The sequence below is a fragment of the Aplysia californica genome, unplaced genomic scaffold (assembly GCF_000002075.1).
Source record: "Aplysia californica isolate F4 #8 unplaced genomic scaffold, AplCal3.0 scaffold00323, whole genome shotgun sequence".
In the NCBI taxonomy this organism is placed as follows: domain Eukaryota; kingdom Metazoa; phylum Mollusca; class Gastropoda; order Aplysiida; family Aplysiidae; genus Aplysia; species Aplysia californica.
This window is the reverse complement of record NW_004797593.1, coordinates 30404-48392: the sequence shown is the minus strand read 5'-3', so window position 1 is coordinate 48392 and position 17989 is coordinate 30404. Positions and strand designations below refer to the sequence as shown.

The following is a 17989-nucleotide window of genomic DNA, read 5'->3' as shown; positions in this document are numbered from 1 at the left end:
ACATAGAAAGAAATGACAAATAAACACAAGCAATGGGTGTACATAGAGATAAATGACAAACAAACACAAGCAATGGGTGTACATAGAAAGAAATGACAAACAACCACAAGCAATGGGAGTACATAGAAAGAAATGACAAATAAACACAAGCAATGGGTGTACATAGAGATAAATGACAAACAAACACAAACAATGGGTGTACATAGAAAGAAATGACAAATAAACACAAGCAATGGGTGTACATAGAAAGAAATGACAAACAAACACAAACAATGGGTGTACAAAGTGTTTCCGTTATTTGAACATTTGGCGCAAGTTGTTGCTTGTTTGTTTTTTCCCAAATATAGATTCTATCTCCATCTCAATAACGGAATAGCGGATCAGGATCAAAATACCGGAAATACCGGAAAAAAGTGGAAAAGTGGCATCCCTGAAGTAAAAACAAGTACAGTTAGAAAAAAAAGCAACCCCCCTCAAAAAAACAATGACTGTCTGTGTAAAGACACACATACTTATTTCGCTCCCCCCCTCTCCCAAAACAATGACTGTCTGTGCAAAGACACACACACTTATTTCGCTTCCTCAGGATTACAAATTTCTCTCTGCTCAGTACCTAGTTTTGAGAAATTCCTTGAATATCTTGATAACATCTCATAATTATCTTATGATTTGTATAGAGCTCTTGATTTATGATCTCACGGTCTAAGTTTCTCAAAATGGCCAAAAATGTCAGATAGAACTTTGTAATTCTGACGTAGCCATAATTTGTCAACAAAACCCCCACCCCCCAAGAATAAACAGGGTGAAAAGGGCAATGATGATGATGATAGCATCCACTCCAAAATTGGCTGTGATTGTCATGATGCAAGAGAACATGGGGGCGGCGTGGGGTTATACTTTTATAAGTTTTAGTTAAAGTTTTATGGCACTTTTAACACATTAAGGTCATATAAGTGTTGAAGATTAGAGGTGTTACAAGAGAGTAACAAACAAACACAAAAAAGAAGGAGGGATAAGAACAATAGATGTTTGATAGAAAAGAAGAAGGAGACATAAGAACAACAGAAGTTCGATAGAAAAGAAGAAGCAAACCATGTGGACCAGAACACCCACCAACCACCCATGGTTATACTTTCACTTTCACCGAAACACTTATTTGGTGCGGGGAAGATAGCTGTCGAAGCTCGACAAATTTCCTCCCAGATCAGCGGGTGGTCGGCGGGTACTCTGGTGTGGTTTTCTCCTTCTTTCCTATTGAACAACTATCGTCTTTATCCTTCCCCTTTCTTTTTTATGCTTGTTGCTCTCTTGTAACACCTCTAATCTTGGGCACTTATATGACCTAATTGCGTTGCAAGTGCCGTATAACGCTTGCTAAAACTAAAAAACACTTACTCGGTGCGGGGAAGATCTCTGTCGAGGCTCGGCAAATTTCCTCCCAGACGAGGCCGGCCTCAAAGAGAGCGTGGAGAACCACAGACCGATACTTCTCGATCGTGCTCCACAACAGGAAAGCATTTGGTCCAACGTCCGACGCGTCAGAGGAGAGTGGAGCCATCATGTACGCGGACAGGTTGATGATCTTGCTGTTACAGTAGTCCTCGTCTTCTTTTTGGGCCGCTGGAGATGCCAGACGGAGATGTTTGTCACTTTAGAGCATGAATATTGATGTCATGTTGAGATGTTTGTCTCTTTAGAGCATGAATATTGATCTCATGGTGAGATGTTTGTCGTTTTAGAGCATGAATATTGATGTCACAGAGTGAGATGTTTGTCGCTTTAGAGCATGAATATTGATCTCATGGTGAGATGTTTGTCGTTTTAGAGCATGAATATTGATGTCATGTTGAGATGTTTGTCTGATGTTTGTCTGATGTTTGTCTCTTTAGAGCATGAATATTGATGTCAAAGAGTGAGATGTTTGTCGTTTTAGAGCATGAATATTGATATCATGTTGAGATGTTTGTCGTTTTAGAGCATGAATATTGATGTCATGTTGAGATGTTTGTCGTTTTAGAGCATGAATATTCATGCCATGTTGAGATGTTTGTCTCTTTAGAGCATGAATATTGATGTCATAGAGTGAGATGTTTGTCTCTTTGGAACATGAATATTGATGTCATGTTGAGATGTTTGTCACTTTAGAACATGAATATTGATTGAGATTTAATACAAAAGTAGAATTTAATATGTACAGTATCATATACCATTATTTTCATTGTTTATCACATGTCATTATCAATCATATTCTTTTATTAGACATATTATTATTATTATTGTTATTATCATTTCATTATTATCATTATTATTATTATTATTATTATTATCCATTATTATCATTATTATTATTATTATTAATTATTATTATTACTATTCACAGAGAGAAAGGGAGACGGGGTGGAGAGAGAGAGAGAGAGAGATGGACAGACAGACACAGAGAGAGAGAGTGGGGGAAGAGGGCGAGGGACAGACGGAAGAAAGAAAGGACTGAAAGAGAGAGAAAGAAAAAAAGAAAACGACTTGAAAACTAACGTTTCCAAGACTAAGTTATTTGAGACCAGATCTATCAAAGATTTGTTTCCACAGACCAGAGCACAATTCATTCATTGAGTGCGTAATTCTTTGAGGCTATATCATTCATCAGTAGCCATGGGGGGAGGGGGGGGGGGGAGTATGATTACTATACATCAGCATCTCTGCACTAGAGCTGGGCAATGAGTCGCTTTAGCAAAATCCTGATAATAAGTTAGTGCGCCTCTTCGGCAAATAATTATATTATAGTATATAAACCGCTTCGGCAAAAGGGTTTGAACCACTTTGACAAACTGGTTAGCACTACTTCAGCAAATGGGTGCACCCACTTCGGCAAACGGGTTAGGAAAGAGAGTTAAGAGTCTGAATTCGGATAATGTTTCATTGAGAATTATCCGGTTATCCTTATAGATTATCCGGATTTTGCCCACCTCTACTCTGCACAGAGTAGGTAGGCTTTGACGCGGGATGAAAATGTGTGAAGCCACATCAGCATGGGAAGTTTGCCCTGCAAGCAGCTTTGTTGAATTCAAGTGAGCTCCTTTATGTGTTTGTAGAATCCAAGTTATTTTGTTGATTGTAATGAATTTCAAAAACAGGGAATTTATTTCCTTTTGTTGAATCCAAATTATTGTGTTGATTTTAATTAATTAAAAAAACAGGGAATTTTTTTCTTTTGTTGAACCCAAGTTATTAAATTTTTTTTCATGAATTAAAAATAAAACAGGGAATTCTTTTCCTTTCATTGAATCCAAGTTTTTGTTGTATCTGAGTTTAATGTATCTGAGTTTAATGTATCTGAGTTTAATGTATCTGAGTTTAATGTATCTGAGTTTAATGTATCTGAGTTTAATGTATCTGAGTTTCACTGTATTCAAGGTTTTTTGGGGGGTTTTTGTGGCTTTTTAAAATATTTTTTTTTGAAAGACGAAAATGTTTTTCTAGAAATCAGTAACATCAATAGAGCACAATTCCACTGACTTCTCATCCAACCACATACCCAGGTGTCCGACCATTACGGCCACGATGCTGTCATTGATGATGGCCCCGTTCCTCCACAGGTGGGTGGGTCGGTGGAGCTGCAGGCAGCGCAAGAGAATTCGGTGCAGGAGGCCCGTCGTTACGTTCTCGTTGAGGGCAAAACTGTAACTCACGTGGATGCCGTCTTCTTTCGAATCTTTGTCGAATTCATAAAATATTTTCTGCAGAATGAAGAGACGGACATGTGTGTGTAAAGCGAAGTAGACATAATTTATCTCAAACAACTTTACTTTTCTAAGTAAAGGGAGTGAAGAAAGAAAGAAAAGAGAAGAGGAGGGTAAGAGCACAGGTCTCAATGTCTCAAAGGTAGGCAAACATCTCTACAATACCCCCCCCCCCCCCAAACAACTCATCCCCCCCCCCCCAATAAAAAAAAGTAAAAAACTTCCAGAAAATTGACTAACAAACCTACTCCTTTACGTAAAAACAAAGTAGATCGAAATAGAAATCTATCAGTTGCACAGACAGAGTGGAGTGGGCAGGAACTTATTCATTCTACTATTTAGGTCTTTGTGGTCTGGATGAGAGGCAGAAAACAGCAGAAGACAGACAACCTTTCTCTAAATGAAAAAGAATTCCCAGAACAACATGCCTTGGCCAAATAAAAATATTGTCATCCCCCCTCCCCACCCAAAAAAAAAAAAAAAAATGAAAAAAGCAACAACAAGAAAACAACAAACAAACAAAACAAACGAAAAAATGCAACCCAATAACAATCAAACATTTTAAATTAATAAGATGATTATTTGGAGTGATTTTCTGTTGGTCAGAACACAACGTTTTACGTTACATGTTACTGTTGTACATTGTATTGTATTGTAAAGCGTTCAGAGCCTGTGTACTTTAATCGCGGTTGAGCGCTATAGAAATGTCATTTATTTATTATAATTATTGTGGGCACTCCGTCAGCTCATTTGGTATCATGCTTGACTACAGTGCAGTTGGCCTTGGTTCGAATCCTAGGCTCAGCATTCTAGAACTGGGCTGTTTTGTGTTTTCAAGGCTCTCAACTCATTTGGCTAGGTCCTATCGGAGACAGATGTAAAATTCAGAGGTCCCAACTCTTGACTCTTTATCTCCGAGGGGGATAAACCCACTATGCCAGGCCCGTATTTGGTACTAAATTTTAAAAAGCCAAAATCTTCATTAAATTGGTCATTAAATCAAAACAAATGAACCTATTTTGATAGTTCTTCATCTAATGAATGAATTCCCGATTGATGAGACCTGTTTTCAGTAACTGCCAAAAAGTAATTTGATGTCGGAGTCGTCGTAACGGAAGGTGCCCCAGTCGCTGTCAGCGGCTCACTGGCACAGGGGTTCAGGAGATAAAAAGTTAGATGACTGAATAGCGTTGATAGGTGCATTCAACTCATACACTTGTCTAACCAGGAATAGTAAAAAAAAAACGATCAACTTACAGCGGACATTGAAGGTGCTGGGAGAAGGTTGTTGAAGGGGGTCACGACATGAGGGCGAACCACGAATAGCTCCTCGAACTCAGTCAGCACTTGCTCAAACTGTGGAGGAAACAATTTATTTTAGCTTTAGTAGAGTTTTACGGCCCTCGCAACTGCATACGGTCATATGAGCGCCAAGGGGTGGATGTCAACAGAGAAGTCCAAACGGGGAACCAGGCTAACTCTGCTCACCTGTCTAGCCTCAACAGCACAAAGTCTTCTTCAACTATCAAGGCACCCCAGAAATAGCAGTTCACAAGAGAGTGACAAACATACAAAAGAAGTAGAGGAAAAATGAACGATAGTAAGGATGAGGAAAGAAAAAGCAGCAGTTCCTCCTATGTTGTTCCGGCACAGTATGAGCATAACATTGATAAATCAGTCCATTTACAATTCTACAGAGCACAAGAACATGTTATATCCCCTCTGTGGAAATGACCTAAAGACACTTCAGTCAGTAGCACTGCCCTGGGGGAGGGGGAGGGGAGATGTAGGTATCACATTACGAAGTAGAAACAGGCTCACAGTCACATGCATAATATAAATGAACAGTAAAATAAACAATAATAAAGGTGAAGCACAGATTTATCCTATGTCATGCAGGAGTTATGTCGGTGGCCTAGTGGTTAGGCTACTCGACTCGTAACCGTGAAGTTGCGGGTTCGGGGGTTCGAGTCTCGGGCTCGACGTTGTGTCTTTGGAAAAAGCACTTTACGCGAATTTTCCTCACTTCACCCAGGTGTGAAAGGGTATCCGGCCATAGACAGCTAAAGATCTTGTCAGTATGTTAGTGTTTTAGCGCCTATAAAAGGCTGCTTGCACTGTATGCTTCCCAGGAAGTTGAGGTAGTTTCAGAATGCTCTCAGGTCTGCTGGGGTAATAGTATAGACTGTGAAGCGTATAGACCTTGCTGTTGAGAGGTGATTCGCGCTATACAAGTGCTATCTATCTATCTATCTATCTATCTATCATTATTATGTCAGTTATTATTATGTCCCAACATACCTGCGTCCAGTCCAGTTTCCTCTTCGCCACTTCCTCCTTCAGCAGTTCATGGGTTGTGACCGGGGTTGCGTCCCCTAGAACAGGATCCTTCCCATTGTTCACCTCCGACCCCTGACTGCTGGTGAACAACACATTCAGGCACTGCAGAAGCCAGCTGAGATTGGCCACACGAGTCTCTCCGTTCAAAGTTGTCCACGAGAACAATTTTCCCTGGAGAAAAAAAACGTTACCAAAAGAAATTGAATGCATATACGAGAGGCAGCGTGGTGGAATCAGGCTCTCGTCAAAATAATCAAAGTGAAGAAACTTGCATTTTTCCGCAGGTTTATGAATTTTTATCAAAATTTTGATTTTTGGCTCAACACCTTTCATGCCTATAAAAGAACTCATTTCTGTGGAAATTTTTATGAAAAACGTTGATTAAAGACACAAAAGATTTTTAATTTTCAGTTACCATGGACTCTTAAGCTAAGGAAATAACTTATTTTGTCGGCCATTTTCTCACTAATTTTACCTCTGAAAACAGGTTACCTCCACCTCTTTCTTTCGCAAATATCTCGACTTGTATTCAAGATAAATGGATATTTTTTTCACCTGTACAAAGGCAATTGAACAAGATTTAAGATGATATCAATAACTCTACATGCCCAAAAATTGACGAGAGCCTGATCACATTAAAATTGGTGATGCAAAAATTTTATTTTCCAGAAAAGTTAAGAATCTTGGCATCTATTTTGATTCTAGTTTGTCAATGTCGGCTGAGGTAAATCATCTGATCAGCTGCATGTATTTAGAAATAAGAAAAATTAGTAAAATACGTCATCTGATCAATACCAAGTATACTGCTTTACTAGTAACTAGCTTAATTTTATCAAAACTCGATTATTGTAACTCCTTGTTATCAGGAATATCACTGGAGAAAGTTAAAAGACTTCAAACTGTCCAAAACAATGCAGCACGTTTAGTTTTACGGAAAAGAAAGCCAGACTCTGCTAAACCTCTTTTACGAACTTTGCATTGGCTTCCTGTTGAGAAAAGGATTGTGTACAAGTTGGCCACCATTTGTCACAAATGTTTGAATGATAAAGCACCATCATATTTATCAAATCTGTTAAGACTGTACATTCCAACTCGCAGTTTAAGATCATCAGTTGACAAAAAGAAATTTATTTTACCATCTATGAAACTTAAAACAATGGGTGAAAGGGCATTTGAATACCAAGGCCCCAAGATCTGGAATGCTTTACCAAGTACGTTGAGAGAAATCAAATCTTTTGATTCATTCAAATGTCAGCTGAAGTCGTTTCTGTTTTTAAATTAATAAGATGAATATTTGGAATAATTTTCTTTAGTCAGAACACAACGTTTCATGTTACTGTTGTATGTTGTACTGTATTGTAAAGCGCTCAGAGCCTGTGTACTTTATTCGGGGTTGAGCGCTATATAAATGTCATTTATTATTATTTATTATTATTATTATTATTCCACGTGAGGCAGCGTGGTGAAATCAGACTGTCATTGTCATCAAAATAATCAAATTGAAGAAACTGTCATTTTCTCTACTGGTTTGACAATTGTTATTGAATTTTATTTTTTTAGGTAAACGCTTTTAATGTCTATTTAAAAACACAAACGAGTGTGGATTTTACTTTTAAAAAATTGATTAAAGGCACTTAAAATGCAAATTTTCAGTTCTCAAGGATTTTCAAGCTCTGGAAGTCACCAAACTTTGGTATCCATTTTCTTGCTAATTTCTCCACTGAAATTAGGCGACCTCACCTCCTTCAATCGCAAATATCTTGACTTCTATTCAAGATAGATGTGTATTTTTTCCTTGAAAGCAAGGCAAATGAATAAGCTTTCAGATGATATCAATAACTCCACATGCTCAAAATGTGACGAGTGCCTGATTCCATCGTGTTGTGACACATATGTGTGTGACATTGTGGTGAAATCAGGGGCTTCTCAAAATAATGAAATTGAAGAAATGGACCTTTTTCTACCCATTGGTCAATTCTTATCGAATTTGTTCGGTTCTTTTTTGGCTAGGTAATTTTTTGTCCCTATCGACACAATTTAAATCATTTAGGATGGCTTTTTACCCAGCCTGTGAGGGCCAGCACAGGCTGAGAGGGATACAACATCTTTGCGGAAAGACAGAAATACTCGATAAAAATGTTCTCCCCACACCGACTCATGTCTCCTGTGTGTGACAGCAAAGCGCCGAATGACTACACCACAGATGCCCGTAGTATCCCATCACTAAGTAGGCCTATAGTTAATTAGAAAAATGTAAAAACCACAACAATGTGGATGGGCACAATCAAAAGCATTTTAGAAAGTGTGTGGCTGTTGCTGTTACTGCAGTTGTCTGTATTTTTTTTGGTTTTTGTTGTAGTTGCAAATGTTGTTATCATTGCAAACGTTAATGTTATTGCTGTAGCAGTTGCTGCTATTGTTGTTGTTAATGTCATTGTCGTTGCTGGTGCTGTTTCTGAAGCAGCTGTTTAGTTTTGTCATTGAACCAGTAGTTGCTAAGCTTTGGACCTTTGCCTTAATGCCATGTAGCAGAACGTGAACAGACATAATATATCAGTTGGGCTGCTGTGTTGAATACAGAGTTTGCAAAGGTGGCAGACAATTGACAATGACAATCTGTATTAATGTCGCAGAGAGAAATTTAGCTTGGCTGTTTACAATGGCAATGGTATTATAATGGTCTTGTGCATTCACACATACAAACGATAAGAAAGGACATGAACGCATGTAATAGGTGCTGAAAAGCATTCAAACAGTAGGCAAAAAAGGTGATTGCAAATGATTTGTAGTCCCATCACATAATCTGGATCATTTAACAGGCTGCTAAAATAAAATGGAAGATCCAAACACTCACAACACTAGCGAGGAACTTGACACCACCATAAGACTGAAGCTTCAGTTTGAGTTTTGAGGAGTCGGACACGACTTTTGCGGCTTTCTCCAAAGTGTGGATTCCTGTGGCCAAGTCTTTGGGCATCTTGTTGTTGAAGTTCACGGCCCATTCATAAATTTCTTTACTGTAGGTGACCTCCGTGATATTGGTCATCTTCTGAACGCTGGCCCCGATGGCTTCTAGAAGTTTCTGGCAGTTCTGTGGACAGAATTGGTTTCAGGTCCAGTTTTTTAAAAAAGTACACAGACACAATACTTGAAATCTGGTGCGAGGTCAAAAGCAAAAAAGAAGAGAAAAAGTAAGTGTGAAACAGTAAATACTGAAGTCTGCGGGAACAAGGAGGGCCTTTTTTCATGATATATATATTATAAAGATGTATTTAAAACAATCTTGCAAAGATGTACAATTTTAAAATAAAACAATGTAATCTTTAAAAACAAGAGGAGAGCCGATGTTTTCAAAACAATTTAGCAAATTAGATGAATTACTTAAACGCAATCCCACATCATCACTCATTACCACCATTATTTCTAAAATCATCACCGCTCTCAGATCAATGACTTACATCTATAATCCTGGAATCTCTATCTGTAACAGTTACTTGTCATACTAAGTATGCACGTAATACACTATTGGACACTATCATACGCACTTTTTGCTACCAATCAGATGGCGTCAATCTCATATAAATAGGCAAGGGATAAAAAAAAAGCAAATCAGATGAAGATGAAGAGAGCAATTTCTTAAAACACAATGATGGTCGATGTTTTCAAAGCAGTTTAGTAAAGATGTAAAAGGCAATTTAAAAGCAACAACATGATGACAGCAGACGTTCTCAAGACATTTAAGTAAAGATGTGAAAAGCAATATTAAAAAACACACAATGATGGCTGACATTTTCACGACCCACGTGCCCAAACAAAACTCACTTGCTTCCCTTTGTCCACGTTGACCTCCAGAGAGGTCAGGGTCAAGTTGGTCAAGGCATCGTACAGACGTCTGGCATTGGAGAACTCCTGCTGACCTGCCAGATCCAGCTTTTCCCCCTGGCTGAGAGGAACAACAGGGCAAGACTTACGGGCGATGTCGTCACTTTAAACACCAATGTTTGTTTTAGTAAAGGTTTCACGGTGCTCGCAACTGTATAAGGTCATATGAGCGACAAGGGGTGGATGTCAACAGAGAAGTCTATACAAGGAATCAGGCTTACTCTGCTCACCTCTCTAGCTTCAACAACACAAAGTCTGCTTCGACTATCAAGGTACCCCGGAAATAGCAGTTCACAAGAGAGTGACAAACATACAAAAGAAGTAGAGGTAAAATGACGATAGTAAGGATGAGGAAAGAAAAAGCAGCAGTTCCCCCTATGTTGTTCCAGCACAGTATGAGCATGACATTGATAAATCAGCCCATTTACAATTCTACTGTGCATAAGAACTTGTTAATATCTCCTCTTTAGGAATGGCCTAAAGACAACTTCAGTCAGTAGCACTGCCCGGGGGGGGGGGGGGGGGGGGCTTAACACTTTGCAGTCCCACAGCCAGCAGTACAAAACACCTCATCTGGTCACCCAGCCAGGAGAGCGACTGCAACGGACTTCTCGGGCCCGTCGCAGAACTGCGCCAGGGACCGGAACGGATAATTTTCCCCATCGCATTATTACGGCAAGTAACCACAAAGTGTTCAACACTAATGACTTGGCCAAAAAGAACAAAAAGGTAATGGACATGTAAAGATATTGCAAGCGGTAAAGGTTTTAGATTACCCCCCCCCCCCCAAAAAAAAAACCAGCAAAAAAACAACCCCCCCCCCCCAAAAAAAAAAAGACAAACATTATTATTCAGTCTCAGTTCAAAAGCAGCTCTTACCTGCATTAGTGACAGTATTTTGAGTGACATTATCAAACAGAGAAAGACGATCTTCAAAATAAAGAATCATAGATACTTTTATGTCCACTACCTTCTTTTGTAAAAGCGAACAAATTCCAAGCTTCTTTGATAATGACCTTGTTAAAATTAGAAGAAGCGCTCTTTTTTACAGGTCCAAATAACAACAATGTATTACAAACGATCTTTCACTTGGTGTTATCAGATAGATTACTCATATGTCAAAAAAGTTTTCATTCCGTTTGAGGGAAGTACCACTTGATAGTTTGACTGCTGTGTCATTGTGTGTATGTGTATGTGTGTGTGTGTGTGTGTGTGTGTGTGTGTGTGTGTGTGTGTGTGTGTGAGAGAGAGAGAGAGAGAAGGAGAGAGAGAGAAAAAGAGAGAGAGAGAGAAAAAAGAGAGAGAGAGAAATAGAGAGAGAGAGAGAAAAAGAGAGAGAGAGAGAGAAAAAAGAAAGAGAGAGAGAGAGAGAGAGAGAGAGAAAAAGAGAGAGAGAAAGAAAGAAAGAGAGAGAGAGAGAGAGAGAGAGAGAGAGAGAGAGAGAGAGAGAGAGAGAGAGAGAGAGAGAGAGAGAGAGAGAGAGAGTGTTGAAACACCAAACCAGTATGACAGTGGCTGGACAATAAAGATTATTCCTATCTTGTCTCATCTGACAACATCTCATCTAGGCTCACCTCGCCTCACCTCGCCTCACCTCGCCTCGCCTCATCTCACCCCATCTCATCTTTACACTTACACAAGAGGATAATTCGTCTCGTTGATGAGGGTGGCCAGTTTCTTCAGATATTGCTCCAGCTCAGCTCGGACCAGGTCGGTGGGAACAATGCCTGCAGCATCGGTGCTGCATCCTGCGAGAACAAACTGGGTGTGTGGGTGCTGGGGAACAGAAGAGAGGGAAAAAAATGTTACAGCATAACAAGTTGGCATGGCATGGGGTTTTTTCTGGGGGGGGGGGGTGTAAGCGTTTCACTGCACTCGCAACTGCATAAGGTCATATGAATGCATGGAACTTTCTAGGAAAGAAACAGAATACCTACGTCTGGGGTGTAGTAGTTAAGTACTTTGCTCTTGCAGGCAGCAGACCTGAGTTTGATTCCCGTAAGCCCAATTGTAATGGAAGGAGATACCCCATAAAAATCCTCTCCATGGGAATTGAGTTGATATCTTCTTCTTGCAACGACAAAAAACCTAACTGTTACACCTCTGACAATGGTGAGTGTGACATTGACCATTCAAAAAATATAATAAAGTGTATTGATGGCCAGAATGAGACAAAGATTTTGACTACTGGGATGACACACAGGTTTTCTTAATTTTTCTTTTGACGACAGAAGTATGTCACAAAAGGGTTATTATTAAATTTGGAATCAAACAAATGTGTGGGTCAAGTAAATTTTGCTTGTTCATTATGTTTTACTTTAATTCTTTTAAAGAAGTGCTATTCCACTGTAACTGACAGGACATTTGGTCTTTACTTTCTTACAATGACAAAATTGTAATTCAATATCAATCATAATTTATTACAAAGTTAAATGATCAGAAAATTTGAAAGATATATTTAGAAGCATATTAAATGCACTCATTCGAAGAAAAAAGTACATTATGCAAATTCTGCGACGTGTTCAGTTTCGGTAACTGACGGGACAAATTGGGTCTTATTTGTGAGGCACCGTGATCAAATCAGGCGCTCGTCAAAATAGTAATGAAATCCGAGAAATCTGCATTTTTCGGCAAGTATGGAAATTTTATTTCGAATTTTGGTCTTTTGGCCCAACACCTTGTGTGTCCATTAGGACGATACCAATAACTCCTTATCCCCAAAAATTGAAGAGTGCCTGATTCCACTGCATTGTGGCACATTTCTGTCCTGTCAGTTACCGACAAATTGCTCGGAAGCAGTTTGTTCCAATGTGAACTCACCTCACCAAGAACCTCGATAATGAGCCCGGCTGCAGTGGCCGCCTCTTCGTGGATTTTGCTCTTGTCCTTAAGCTCAGAGGGGAGGACGACCACGGTGCGATCTGTCACCAGCAACTTAAACAGAGACTGTGGACAAAGGCCAGGGATAGAGCTGGCAATAAATACTAGAGCTCTGAGCTGACAGTCGTGCGTTCAACAAGTAATAGAATTTTGTGTTGATGAAAGTCTAAAAGTATCTCTTACAGTAAACAAAAGTCAGTTTCTTTCTCTCTTTCTTTTTTTTCTTTCTTTCTTTCTTTCTAGGCGTCGTTCGTCCACTGCAGGATGTAGAACTCCAACAAAAACCTCCACACTTTTCTATCAGCTGTTTTCTGTGTCTGTTCTATTGTTCTATCAGCTGTTTTCTGTGTCTGTTCTATTGTTCTATCAGCTGTTTTCTGTGTCTGTTCTATCAGCTGTTTTCTGTGTCTGTTCTATCAGCTGTTTTCTGTGTCTGTTCTGTCAGCTGTTTTCTGTGTCCAGGTTGTGCCTATCTACTCTTTCATGTCGTCCTGCCAGATTAGTTTTAGTTCTACAAAGAGTTTTACAGCCATTGCAACACAAATTGATCCTGTAAGTACCAAAGACTGGAAGTTGTACTCCAGAGTAGAGTACAAATAAAAGCAGAAGGAGAGATGAGGACGATAGATGTTTGATGGAGGAAAGAAGGAGTAAACCACACAAGAGCATCCACCAGCCACCCACAACAGTTATAATTAAAACACAACAGCAGTAACAATAAATGCAATAAAAACAACAGCAGCAACAATTGCCACAACAACCATAAGCATCCGATAACCACCCATAACAACAGCAAAAACAATAAATTCAACAACGGAAACAACAACACCAACAACAACAGCAACGATAATCACCTGTAAACCACCTACAACAACAAAAACAACAGAAACAACAACAACAACAACAAAAACAGCAAAAATAACAACAACAAAAACAACAACAGCAACGATAATCACCTGTCAACCACCTACAACAACTAAAACGACAACAGCAAAAACAACAAAAGCAACAACAACAACAACAACAACAACAACAACAACAACAACAACAACAACAACAACAACAACAACAACAATAATCACCTGTGGAGCTTCCAGCACCGCGGCCTTGAGGTCAGAGGTCAGTGCGACGTTGTGCTCCACAGCGAGCTGCGAGGGCGACGGTGTCTGTTTCTCGTCTCTGATGGCGTGCAGAAGACTGCAGGTGTGGCTTGGCTTGCGCAGAATACACACCTGGACAAGGTCACTGGACTCTGCCTTGACGGGTTCCGCTATGAAAGAAAAAAACCAGAATTAACGTTCAGAAACCTACTCCCCCTTTTTTCTTCTATTCCTTCTCCTCTTCCTTTTATTCCCTCTTCTTTGCTTACCGCTTATATTTTTTCCTCATTTTCCTCTTTCTCCTCGTCCTTCTTCTCCTACTGTCTCTCTGCTCTGTTTAGTCATAGGGATTTGAACTCCGCTTCAATTAAAAAGGAATTTAGTGTTAAAACACAAAGTCTACTGTAATACTTTTTCCTACCCACAAAAAGTGGTGCATTAATAAGTATAGCAAAAAGTTTGGTGATTCTCTTCACTCTTTGAACCCCATCAGACGCTCGAGCGTCCGGCGCTTATAACACTGTTCCCCATCCGACGGTGGGAGCGTCCAGAACTAGAGACAACTGTTTCGTTTGATTTAGTTCTTGTTATTGCTTGTTTTTCAGAACTATTCCCGAACCAAGAATAAGCCTTTGTTTCCGCTATTTAGAAGTTGGAGGCAAGCGTTTGGGGTTGTAAAGAGACATAGTGCACCAGGTTTAGGTGACTGTAGAAAAAAAACTCCGGGAAATGGTGGAAAAAACTCAGGGCTGAAAAAGTTAAGCTGAAACTACAGTACAAAGAACAAATGTGAGGCGTGCGGACAACATGAGTTACTTCTCGCAATTCGCAAATGGAGATATCCGCCGAAAATAGACACCTGGGTCATATTTGCAGATTTTCAATTGATGCCATTTTCTTCAAACTTAACTTGTCTTTTATTATTTCATGCTTATAAATTGTACAAACTCCTCATATTAACTTGATGCATCTATTTCCATGGGGCTAAATCTGAGAAGTAACTCACTTAGTCAGCTCGCCTCGCAAATGTACAAAGAACAATTTGTGCACAAAATGAGTTACTTCTCGGATTCAAGCCCTTCGGAAATAGATACATCACTCTTATACTTATAGGTGAAGTTTTTACAATTTATAAGTATGAAATGATGTTGTTGTTGTTGTTAGCGATCCAGTAGCATCTGAGCGTTAACTCTTCTGCATGATGCCATTCGGTAATAGCTGCATGTCTGTTCTAATTGTTGTCTTGAGGAGTAGAGGCAATTAGATGTGTGGGGTAGCTTGGGAAAAGTATGAAATAATAAAAGGCAGGTTATACTTAAAGAATGTGGCATAAATAGAAAATGTACAAATTTGACCCTAGTGTCGATTTTTGGCCAATATCTCTGTTTGTGGATTGCGAGAAGTAACTCATTTTGTCAGCACGTCTCACAATTTGTGCACACCTTTCAGTTTCTTCCTCTCGTCTCCTTCCACAGGATAGAGAACCGGACAGCACGTCATCTTCATCCCGTCGCCTGGCAACCAACTCCTGGGTAGCAGCATCACATTTGTGCTGCTCAGGTCGTTAGAAATCAGTTTGGGGCAACCTTTACTCAAGGCCACAAGTCCAGCTTCTGTAATCTTGTAGCACCCCGCCAAACTAACCTAGGGCAGACAGAAAGATAAGAAAAATAATAATGTTAGTCATTTTTACGGTGACTGCTCCCACGTGCACACAGCTCTAGATTCCAGGCACTTTACATAAATCCAAGTACAGAGTACATAACTGGGGAAAAAAATTAATATTTGCTTATACATGCACACACATAAGAAATTACAAATACAAACAAAGATAGACACACACACACACACACACACACACACACACACACACATACACAAACACACACACAAAAACGATTATTACTAAAACAAAGGCTATAATATAGATTTAAAAAACAAAAATAATCTGATAATGACTACTATCTTACACAAAGACAAAACAAAAAACCAACAACAAAACAGAAAAGAATCTTAGTAGAACCCCCAAGGATTATTCAGAAAATGATTGTTATCATACGGTAGGATATAATATATATTTGACAAAAAAAGAACTATTCTGATAATGACAATTATTCCACAAAAGGACAAAACCCGTACAGGCAAAAAAAACCCAAACAGACTCTCAGAATTACCCATTCCAAACTTGGGAACGTCTGGGACATCCAGTGAACTGCAGCATTCATGAGGAGGTGACATCGATATTAAATGAGGTGAGATGTGATACAGATTAAAAAAACAAAGAAATACTCTGATAGTGACTCGTATCATACGTAAGGACAAAACAAACAAGTAAACAAACAAACAAAATAAACCAAAACACACCACGAAAAAAATCAAAAGAAGAGACTCTCAGTAGTACCCCTTCCAAACTTGGGAATGTCTGGGACATCCAGTGGAATGTAGCGTCCGTGACGAGCTCACATTGATATTATATGAGATGAGATATGATACAGATTTTTTTTAAAAACCCACTGAGGGGGGAGGGTATTTTTAGTTTTAGTTTAGTAGACTTTTTACGGCACTCACAACTGCATAAGGTCATACGAGCGCCACTTTTGAGACCTTCCGTGGTTACTTATGGATGATCATACAGCTTTGCTTAGAACTATCAAAGTCATACTATTTCTCATTTAGAATATGTAGATATCTCATCATCAAGAGAAATAATTATACACCCAACAAGGTAGACTATTAAACAATTAGGAAATAATACTTGATATATTGTCACCCTTGAGATAGAACCGGTTAAGAAATATTCTGATAACGACTAGTATATCATATGTAAGGACAGAGCAAAACAAACAAACAAAATAAACCACAACACACACACAGAACAAAAGAAGAGACTCCGTAGTACCCCTTCCAAATTTAGGAATGTCTGGGACATCCAGGGAAGTGCAGCATTCATGAGGAGGTGACATCGATATTAAATGAGACGAAATTCTACAGATTCGAAAAACAAAAAAATATTCTGATAGTGACTCGTATCATACGTAAGGACAAAACAAACAAGTAAACAAACAAACAAAATAAACCAAAACACACCCAAAAAAAAATCAAAAGAAGAGACTCTCAGTAGTACCCCTTCCAAACTTGGGAACGTCTGGGACATCCAGCGAAGTGCAGCGTCCGTGATGAGGTGACATCCGTCCAGAACGATCCTCCTCACAGAATTTAGGCGGACTTTCTCTGTCTTCCGTAGCTCTGCCATCAGCGCAAATGTGTAGTCGGTGAGTTGAGGGATTCCGGAAAAGTTCATGGTCATCTCCGCGTTCACGTCCAGTTGAAGCACAATGAACTGAAATGGCGAAAAAGAGCACACTGTGTAACTAACTTTCATTTTTGCTTTCGTTTTTGGTTTATTTTTTTATGCCAGAATGAGATGTCATGAGCTTTGTCTTTCTCTTTGTCAGATGGTTTTTTTTTGTTTTTTGTTTCAGTATGTGTTTTACGGCACTTGCAACACAATAAGGTCATTTGGGTGCAGAAGATTAGAAGCAACACAAGAGAGAGTAAAAACACACAAAAGAGAAGGAGGAGAGATAAGGATGACAGATGTTTGATAGGAAAGAAGGAGGAGAGATAAGAATGACAGATGTTTGATAGGAAAGAAGGAGCGAACCACACCAGAGCACCCACCAACTACCCACATGTAACTAACAGAAAAAGAGGGAAAATGCCTCTTTCATTTATTCCAGCTGGGATGTCAACTGACAATGGAAATGAATCAGATAATAGTTGTGAAGAAACAATCAAGTAGTTATGTACATGAAATGTCAATTTAATGATCATTTACAAAATGTGTCACGACGCGGTGGAATCAGGCCCTCGGCAATTTTGGGGCATGTGGAGTTATTGGTATTACCTTAAGAGCTTGGTCATTTGCCTTGCTTTCGATGAAAAAATTACCCATTTATCTTGAGTACATGTCGAGATATTTGTGATTAAATGAGGTGGGCTTGCCTGGTTTCAGAGGTAATATGTGAGGCAGTGTGGTGGAATCAGGCT

The 17989-nt window shown here is 39.3% G+C and overlaps 3 protein-coding genes across 3 annotated transcripts in view; all 3 read right to left on the bottom strand.

Annotated features, from left to right (window-relative positions):
• The window catches only part of LOC101848126, a gene marked incomplete in the record, with an annotated part of 75367 nt that extends 63784 nt beyond the window's left edge, over window positions 1-11583 (bottom strand). The window contains 7 exon segments of the mRNA XM_035970805.1: window positions 1396-1620; window positions 3533-3734; window positions 4995-5093; window positions 6039-6248; window positions 8932-9168; window positions 9900-10062; window positions 11534-11583. Of these exon segments, the coding sequence (XP_035826698.1) occupies window positions 1396-1620; window positions 3533-3734; window positions 4995-5093; window positions 6039-6248; window positions 8932-9168; window positions 9900-10062; window positions 11534-11583 (1186 nt within the window).
• On the bottom strand, window positions 11453-17431 carry LOC118477987. Its single transcript, XM_035970810.1, has 5 exons — window positions 17064-17431; window positions 15382-15583; window positions 13922-14109; window positions 12780-12905; window positions 11453-11735 (listed from the first exon to the last, which is right to left on the bottom strand). Exons 1-5 carry the CDS (start codon window positions 17319-17321, stop codon window positions 11592-11594), a joined length of 918 nt encoding a protein of 305 aa, XP_035826703.1. The 5' UTR covers window positions 17322-17431; the 3' UTR covers window positions 11453-11591.
• A 239-nt stretch (window positions 17432-17670) lies between these two features.
• The window catches only part of LOC106012302, a 13613-nt gene continuing 13294 nt past the window's right edge, over window positions 17671-17989 (bottom strand). The window contains exon 8 of the mRNA XM_013084868.2: window positions 17671-17691. Within this exon, the coding sequence (XP_012940322.1) occupies window positions 17671-17691 (21 nt within the window). The remainder of the gene's footprint in view (window positions 17692-17989) is intronic.

Bases quoted from the DNA above. Each gene is read 5' to 3' on its own strand.
- LOC118477987 (XM_035970810.1), bottom strand. From the start codon at position 17,321: ATGAAAGTTAGTTACACAGTGTGCTCTTTTTCGCCATTTCAGTTCATT. The intron at 15,584-17,063 runs GTACTACTGAGA...TGTCTGCCCTAG, and splicing joins CGTTCCCAAGTTTGGAAGGG to GTTAGTTTGGCGGGGTGCTA. The intron at 12,906-13,921 runs GTGATTATTGTT...CTTTGTCCACAG, and splicing joins CGGTGCTGGAAGCTCCACAG to TCTCTGTTTAAGTTGCTGGT.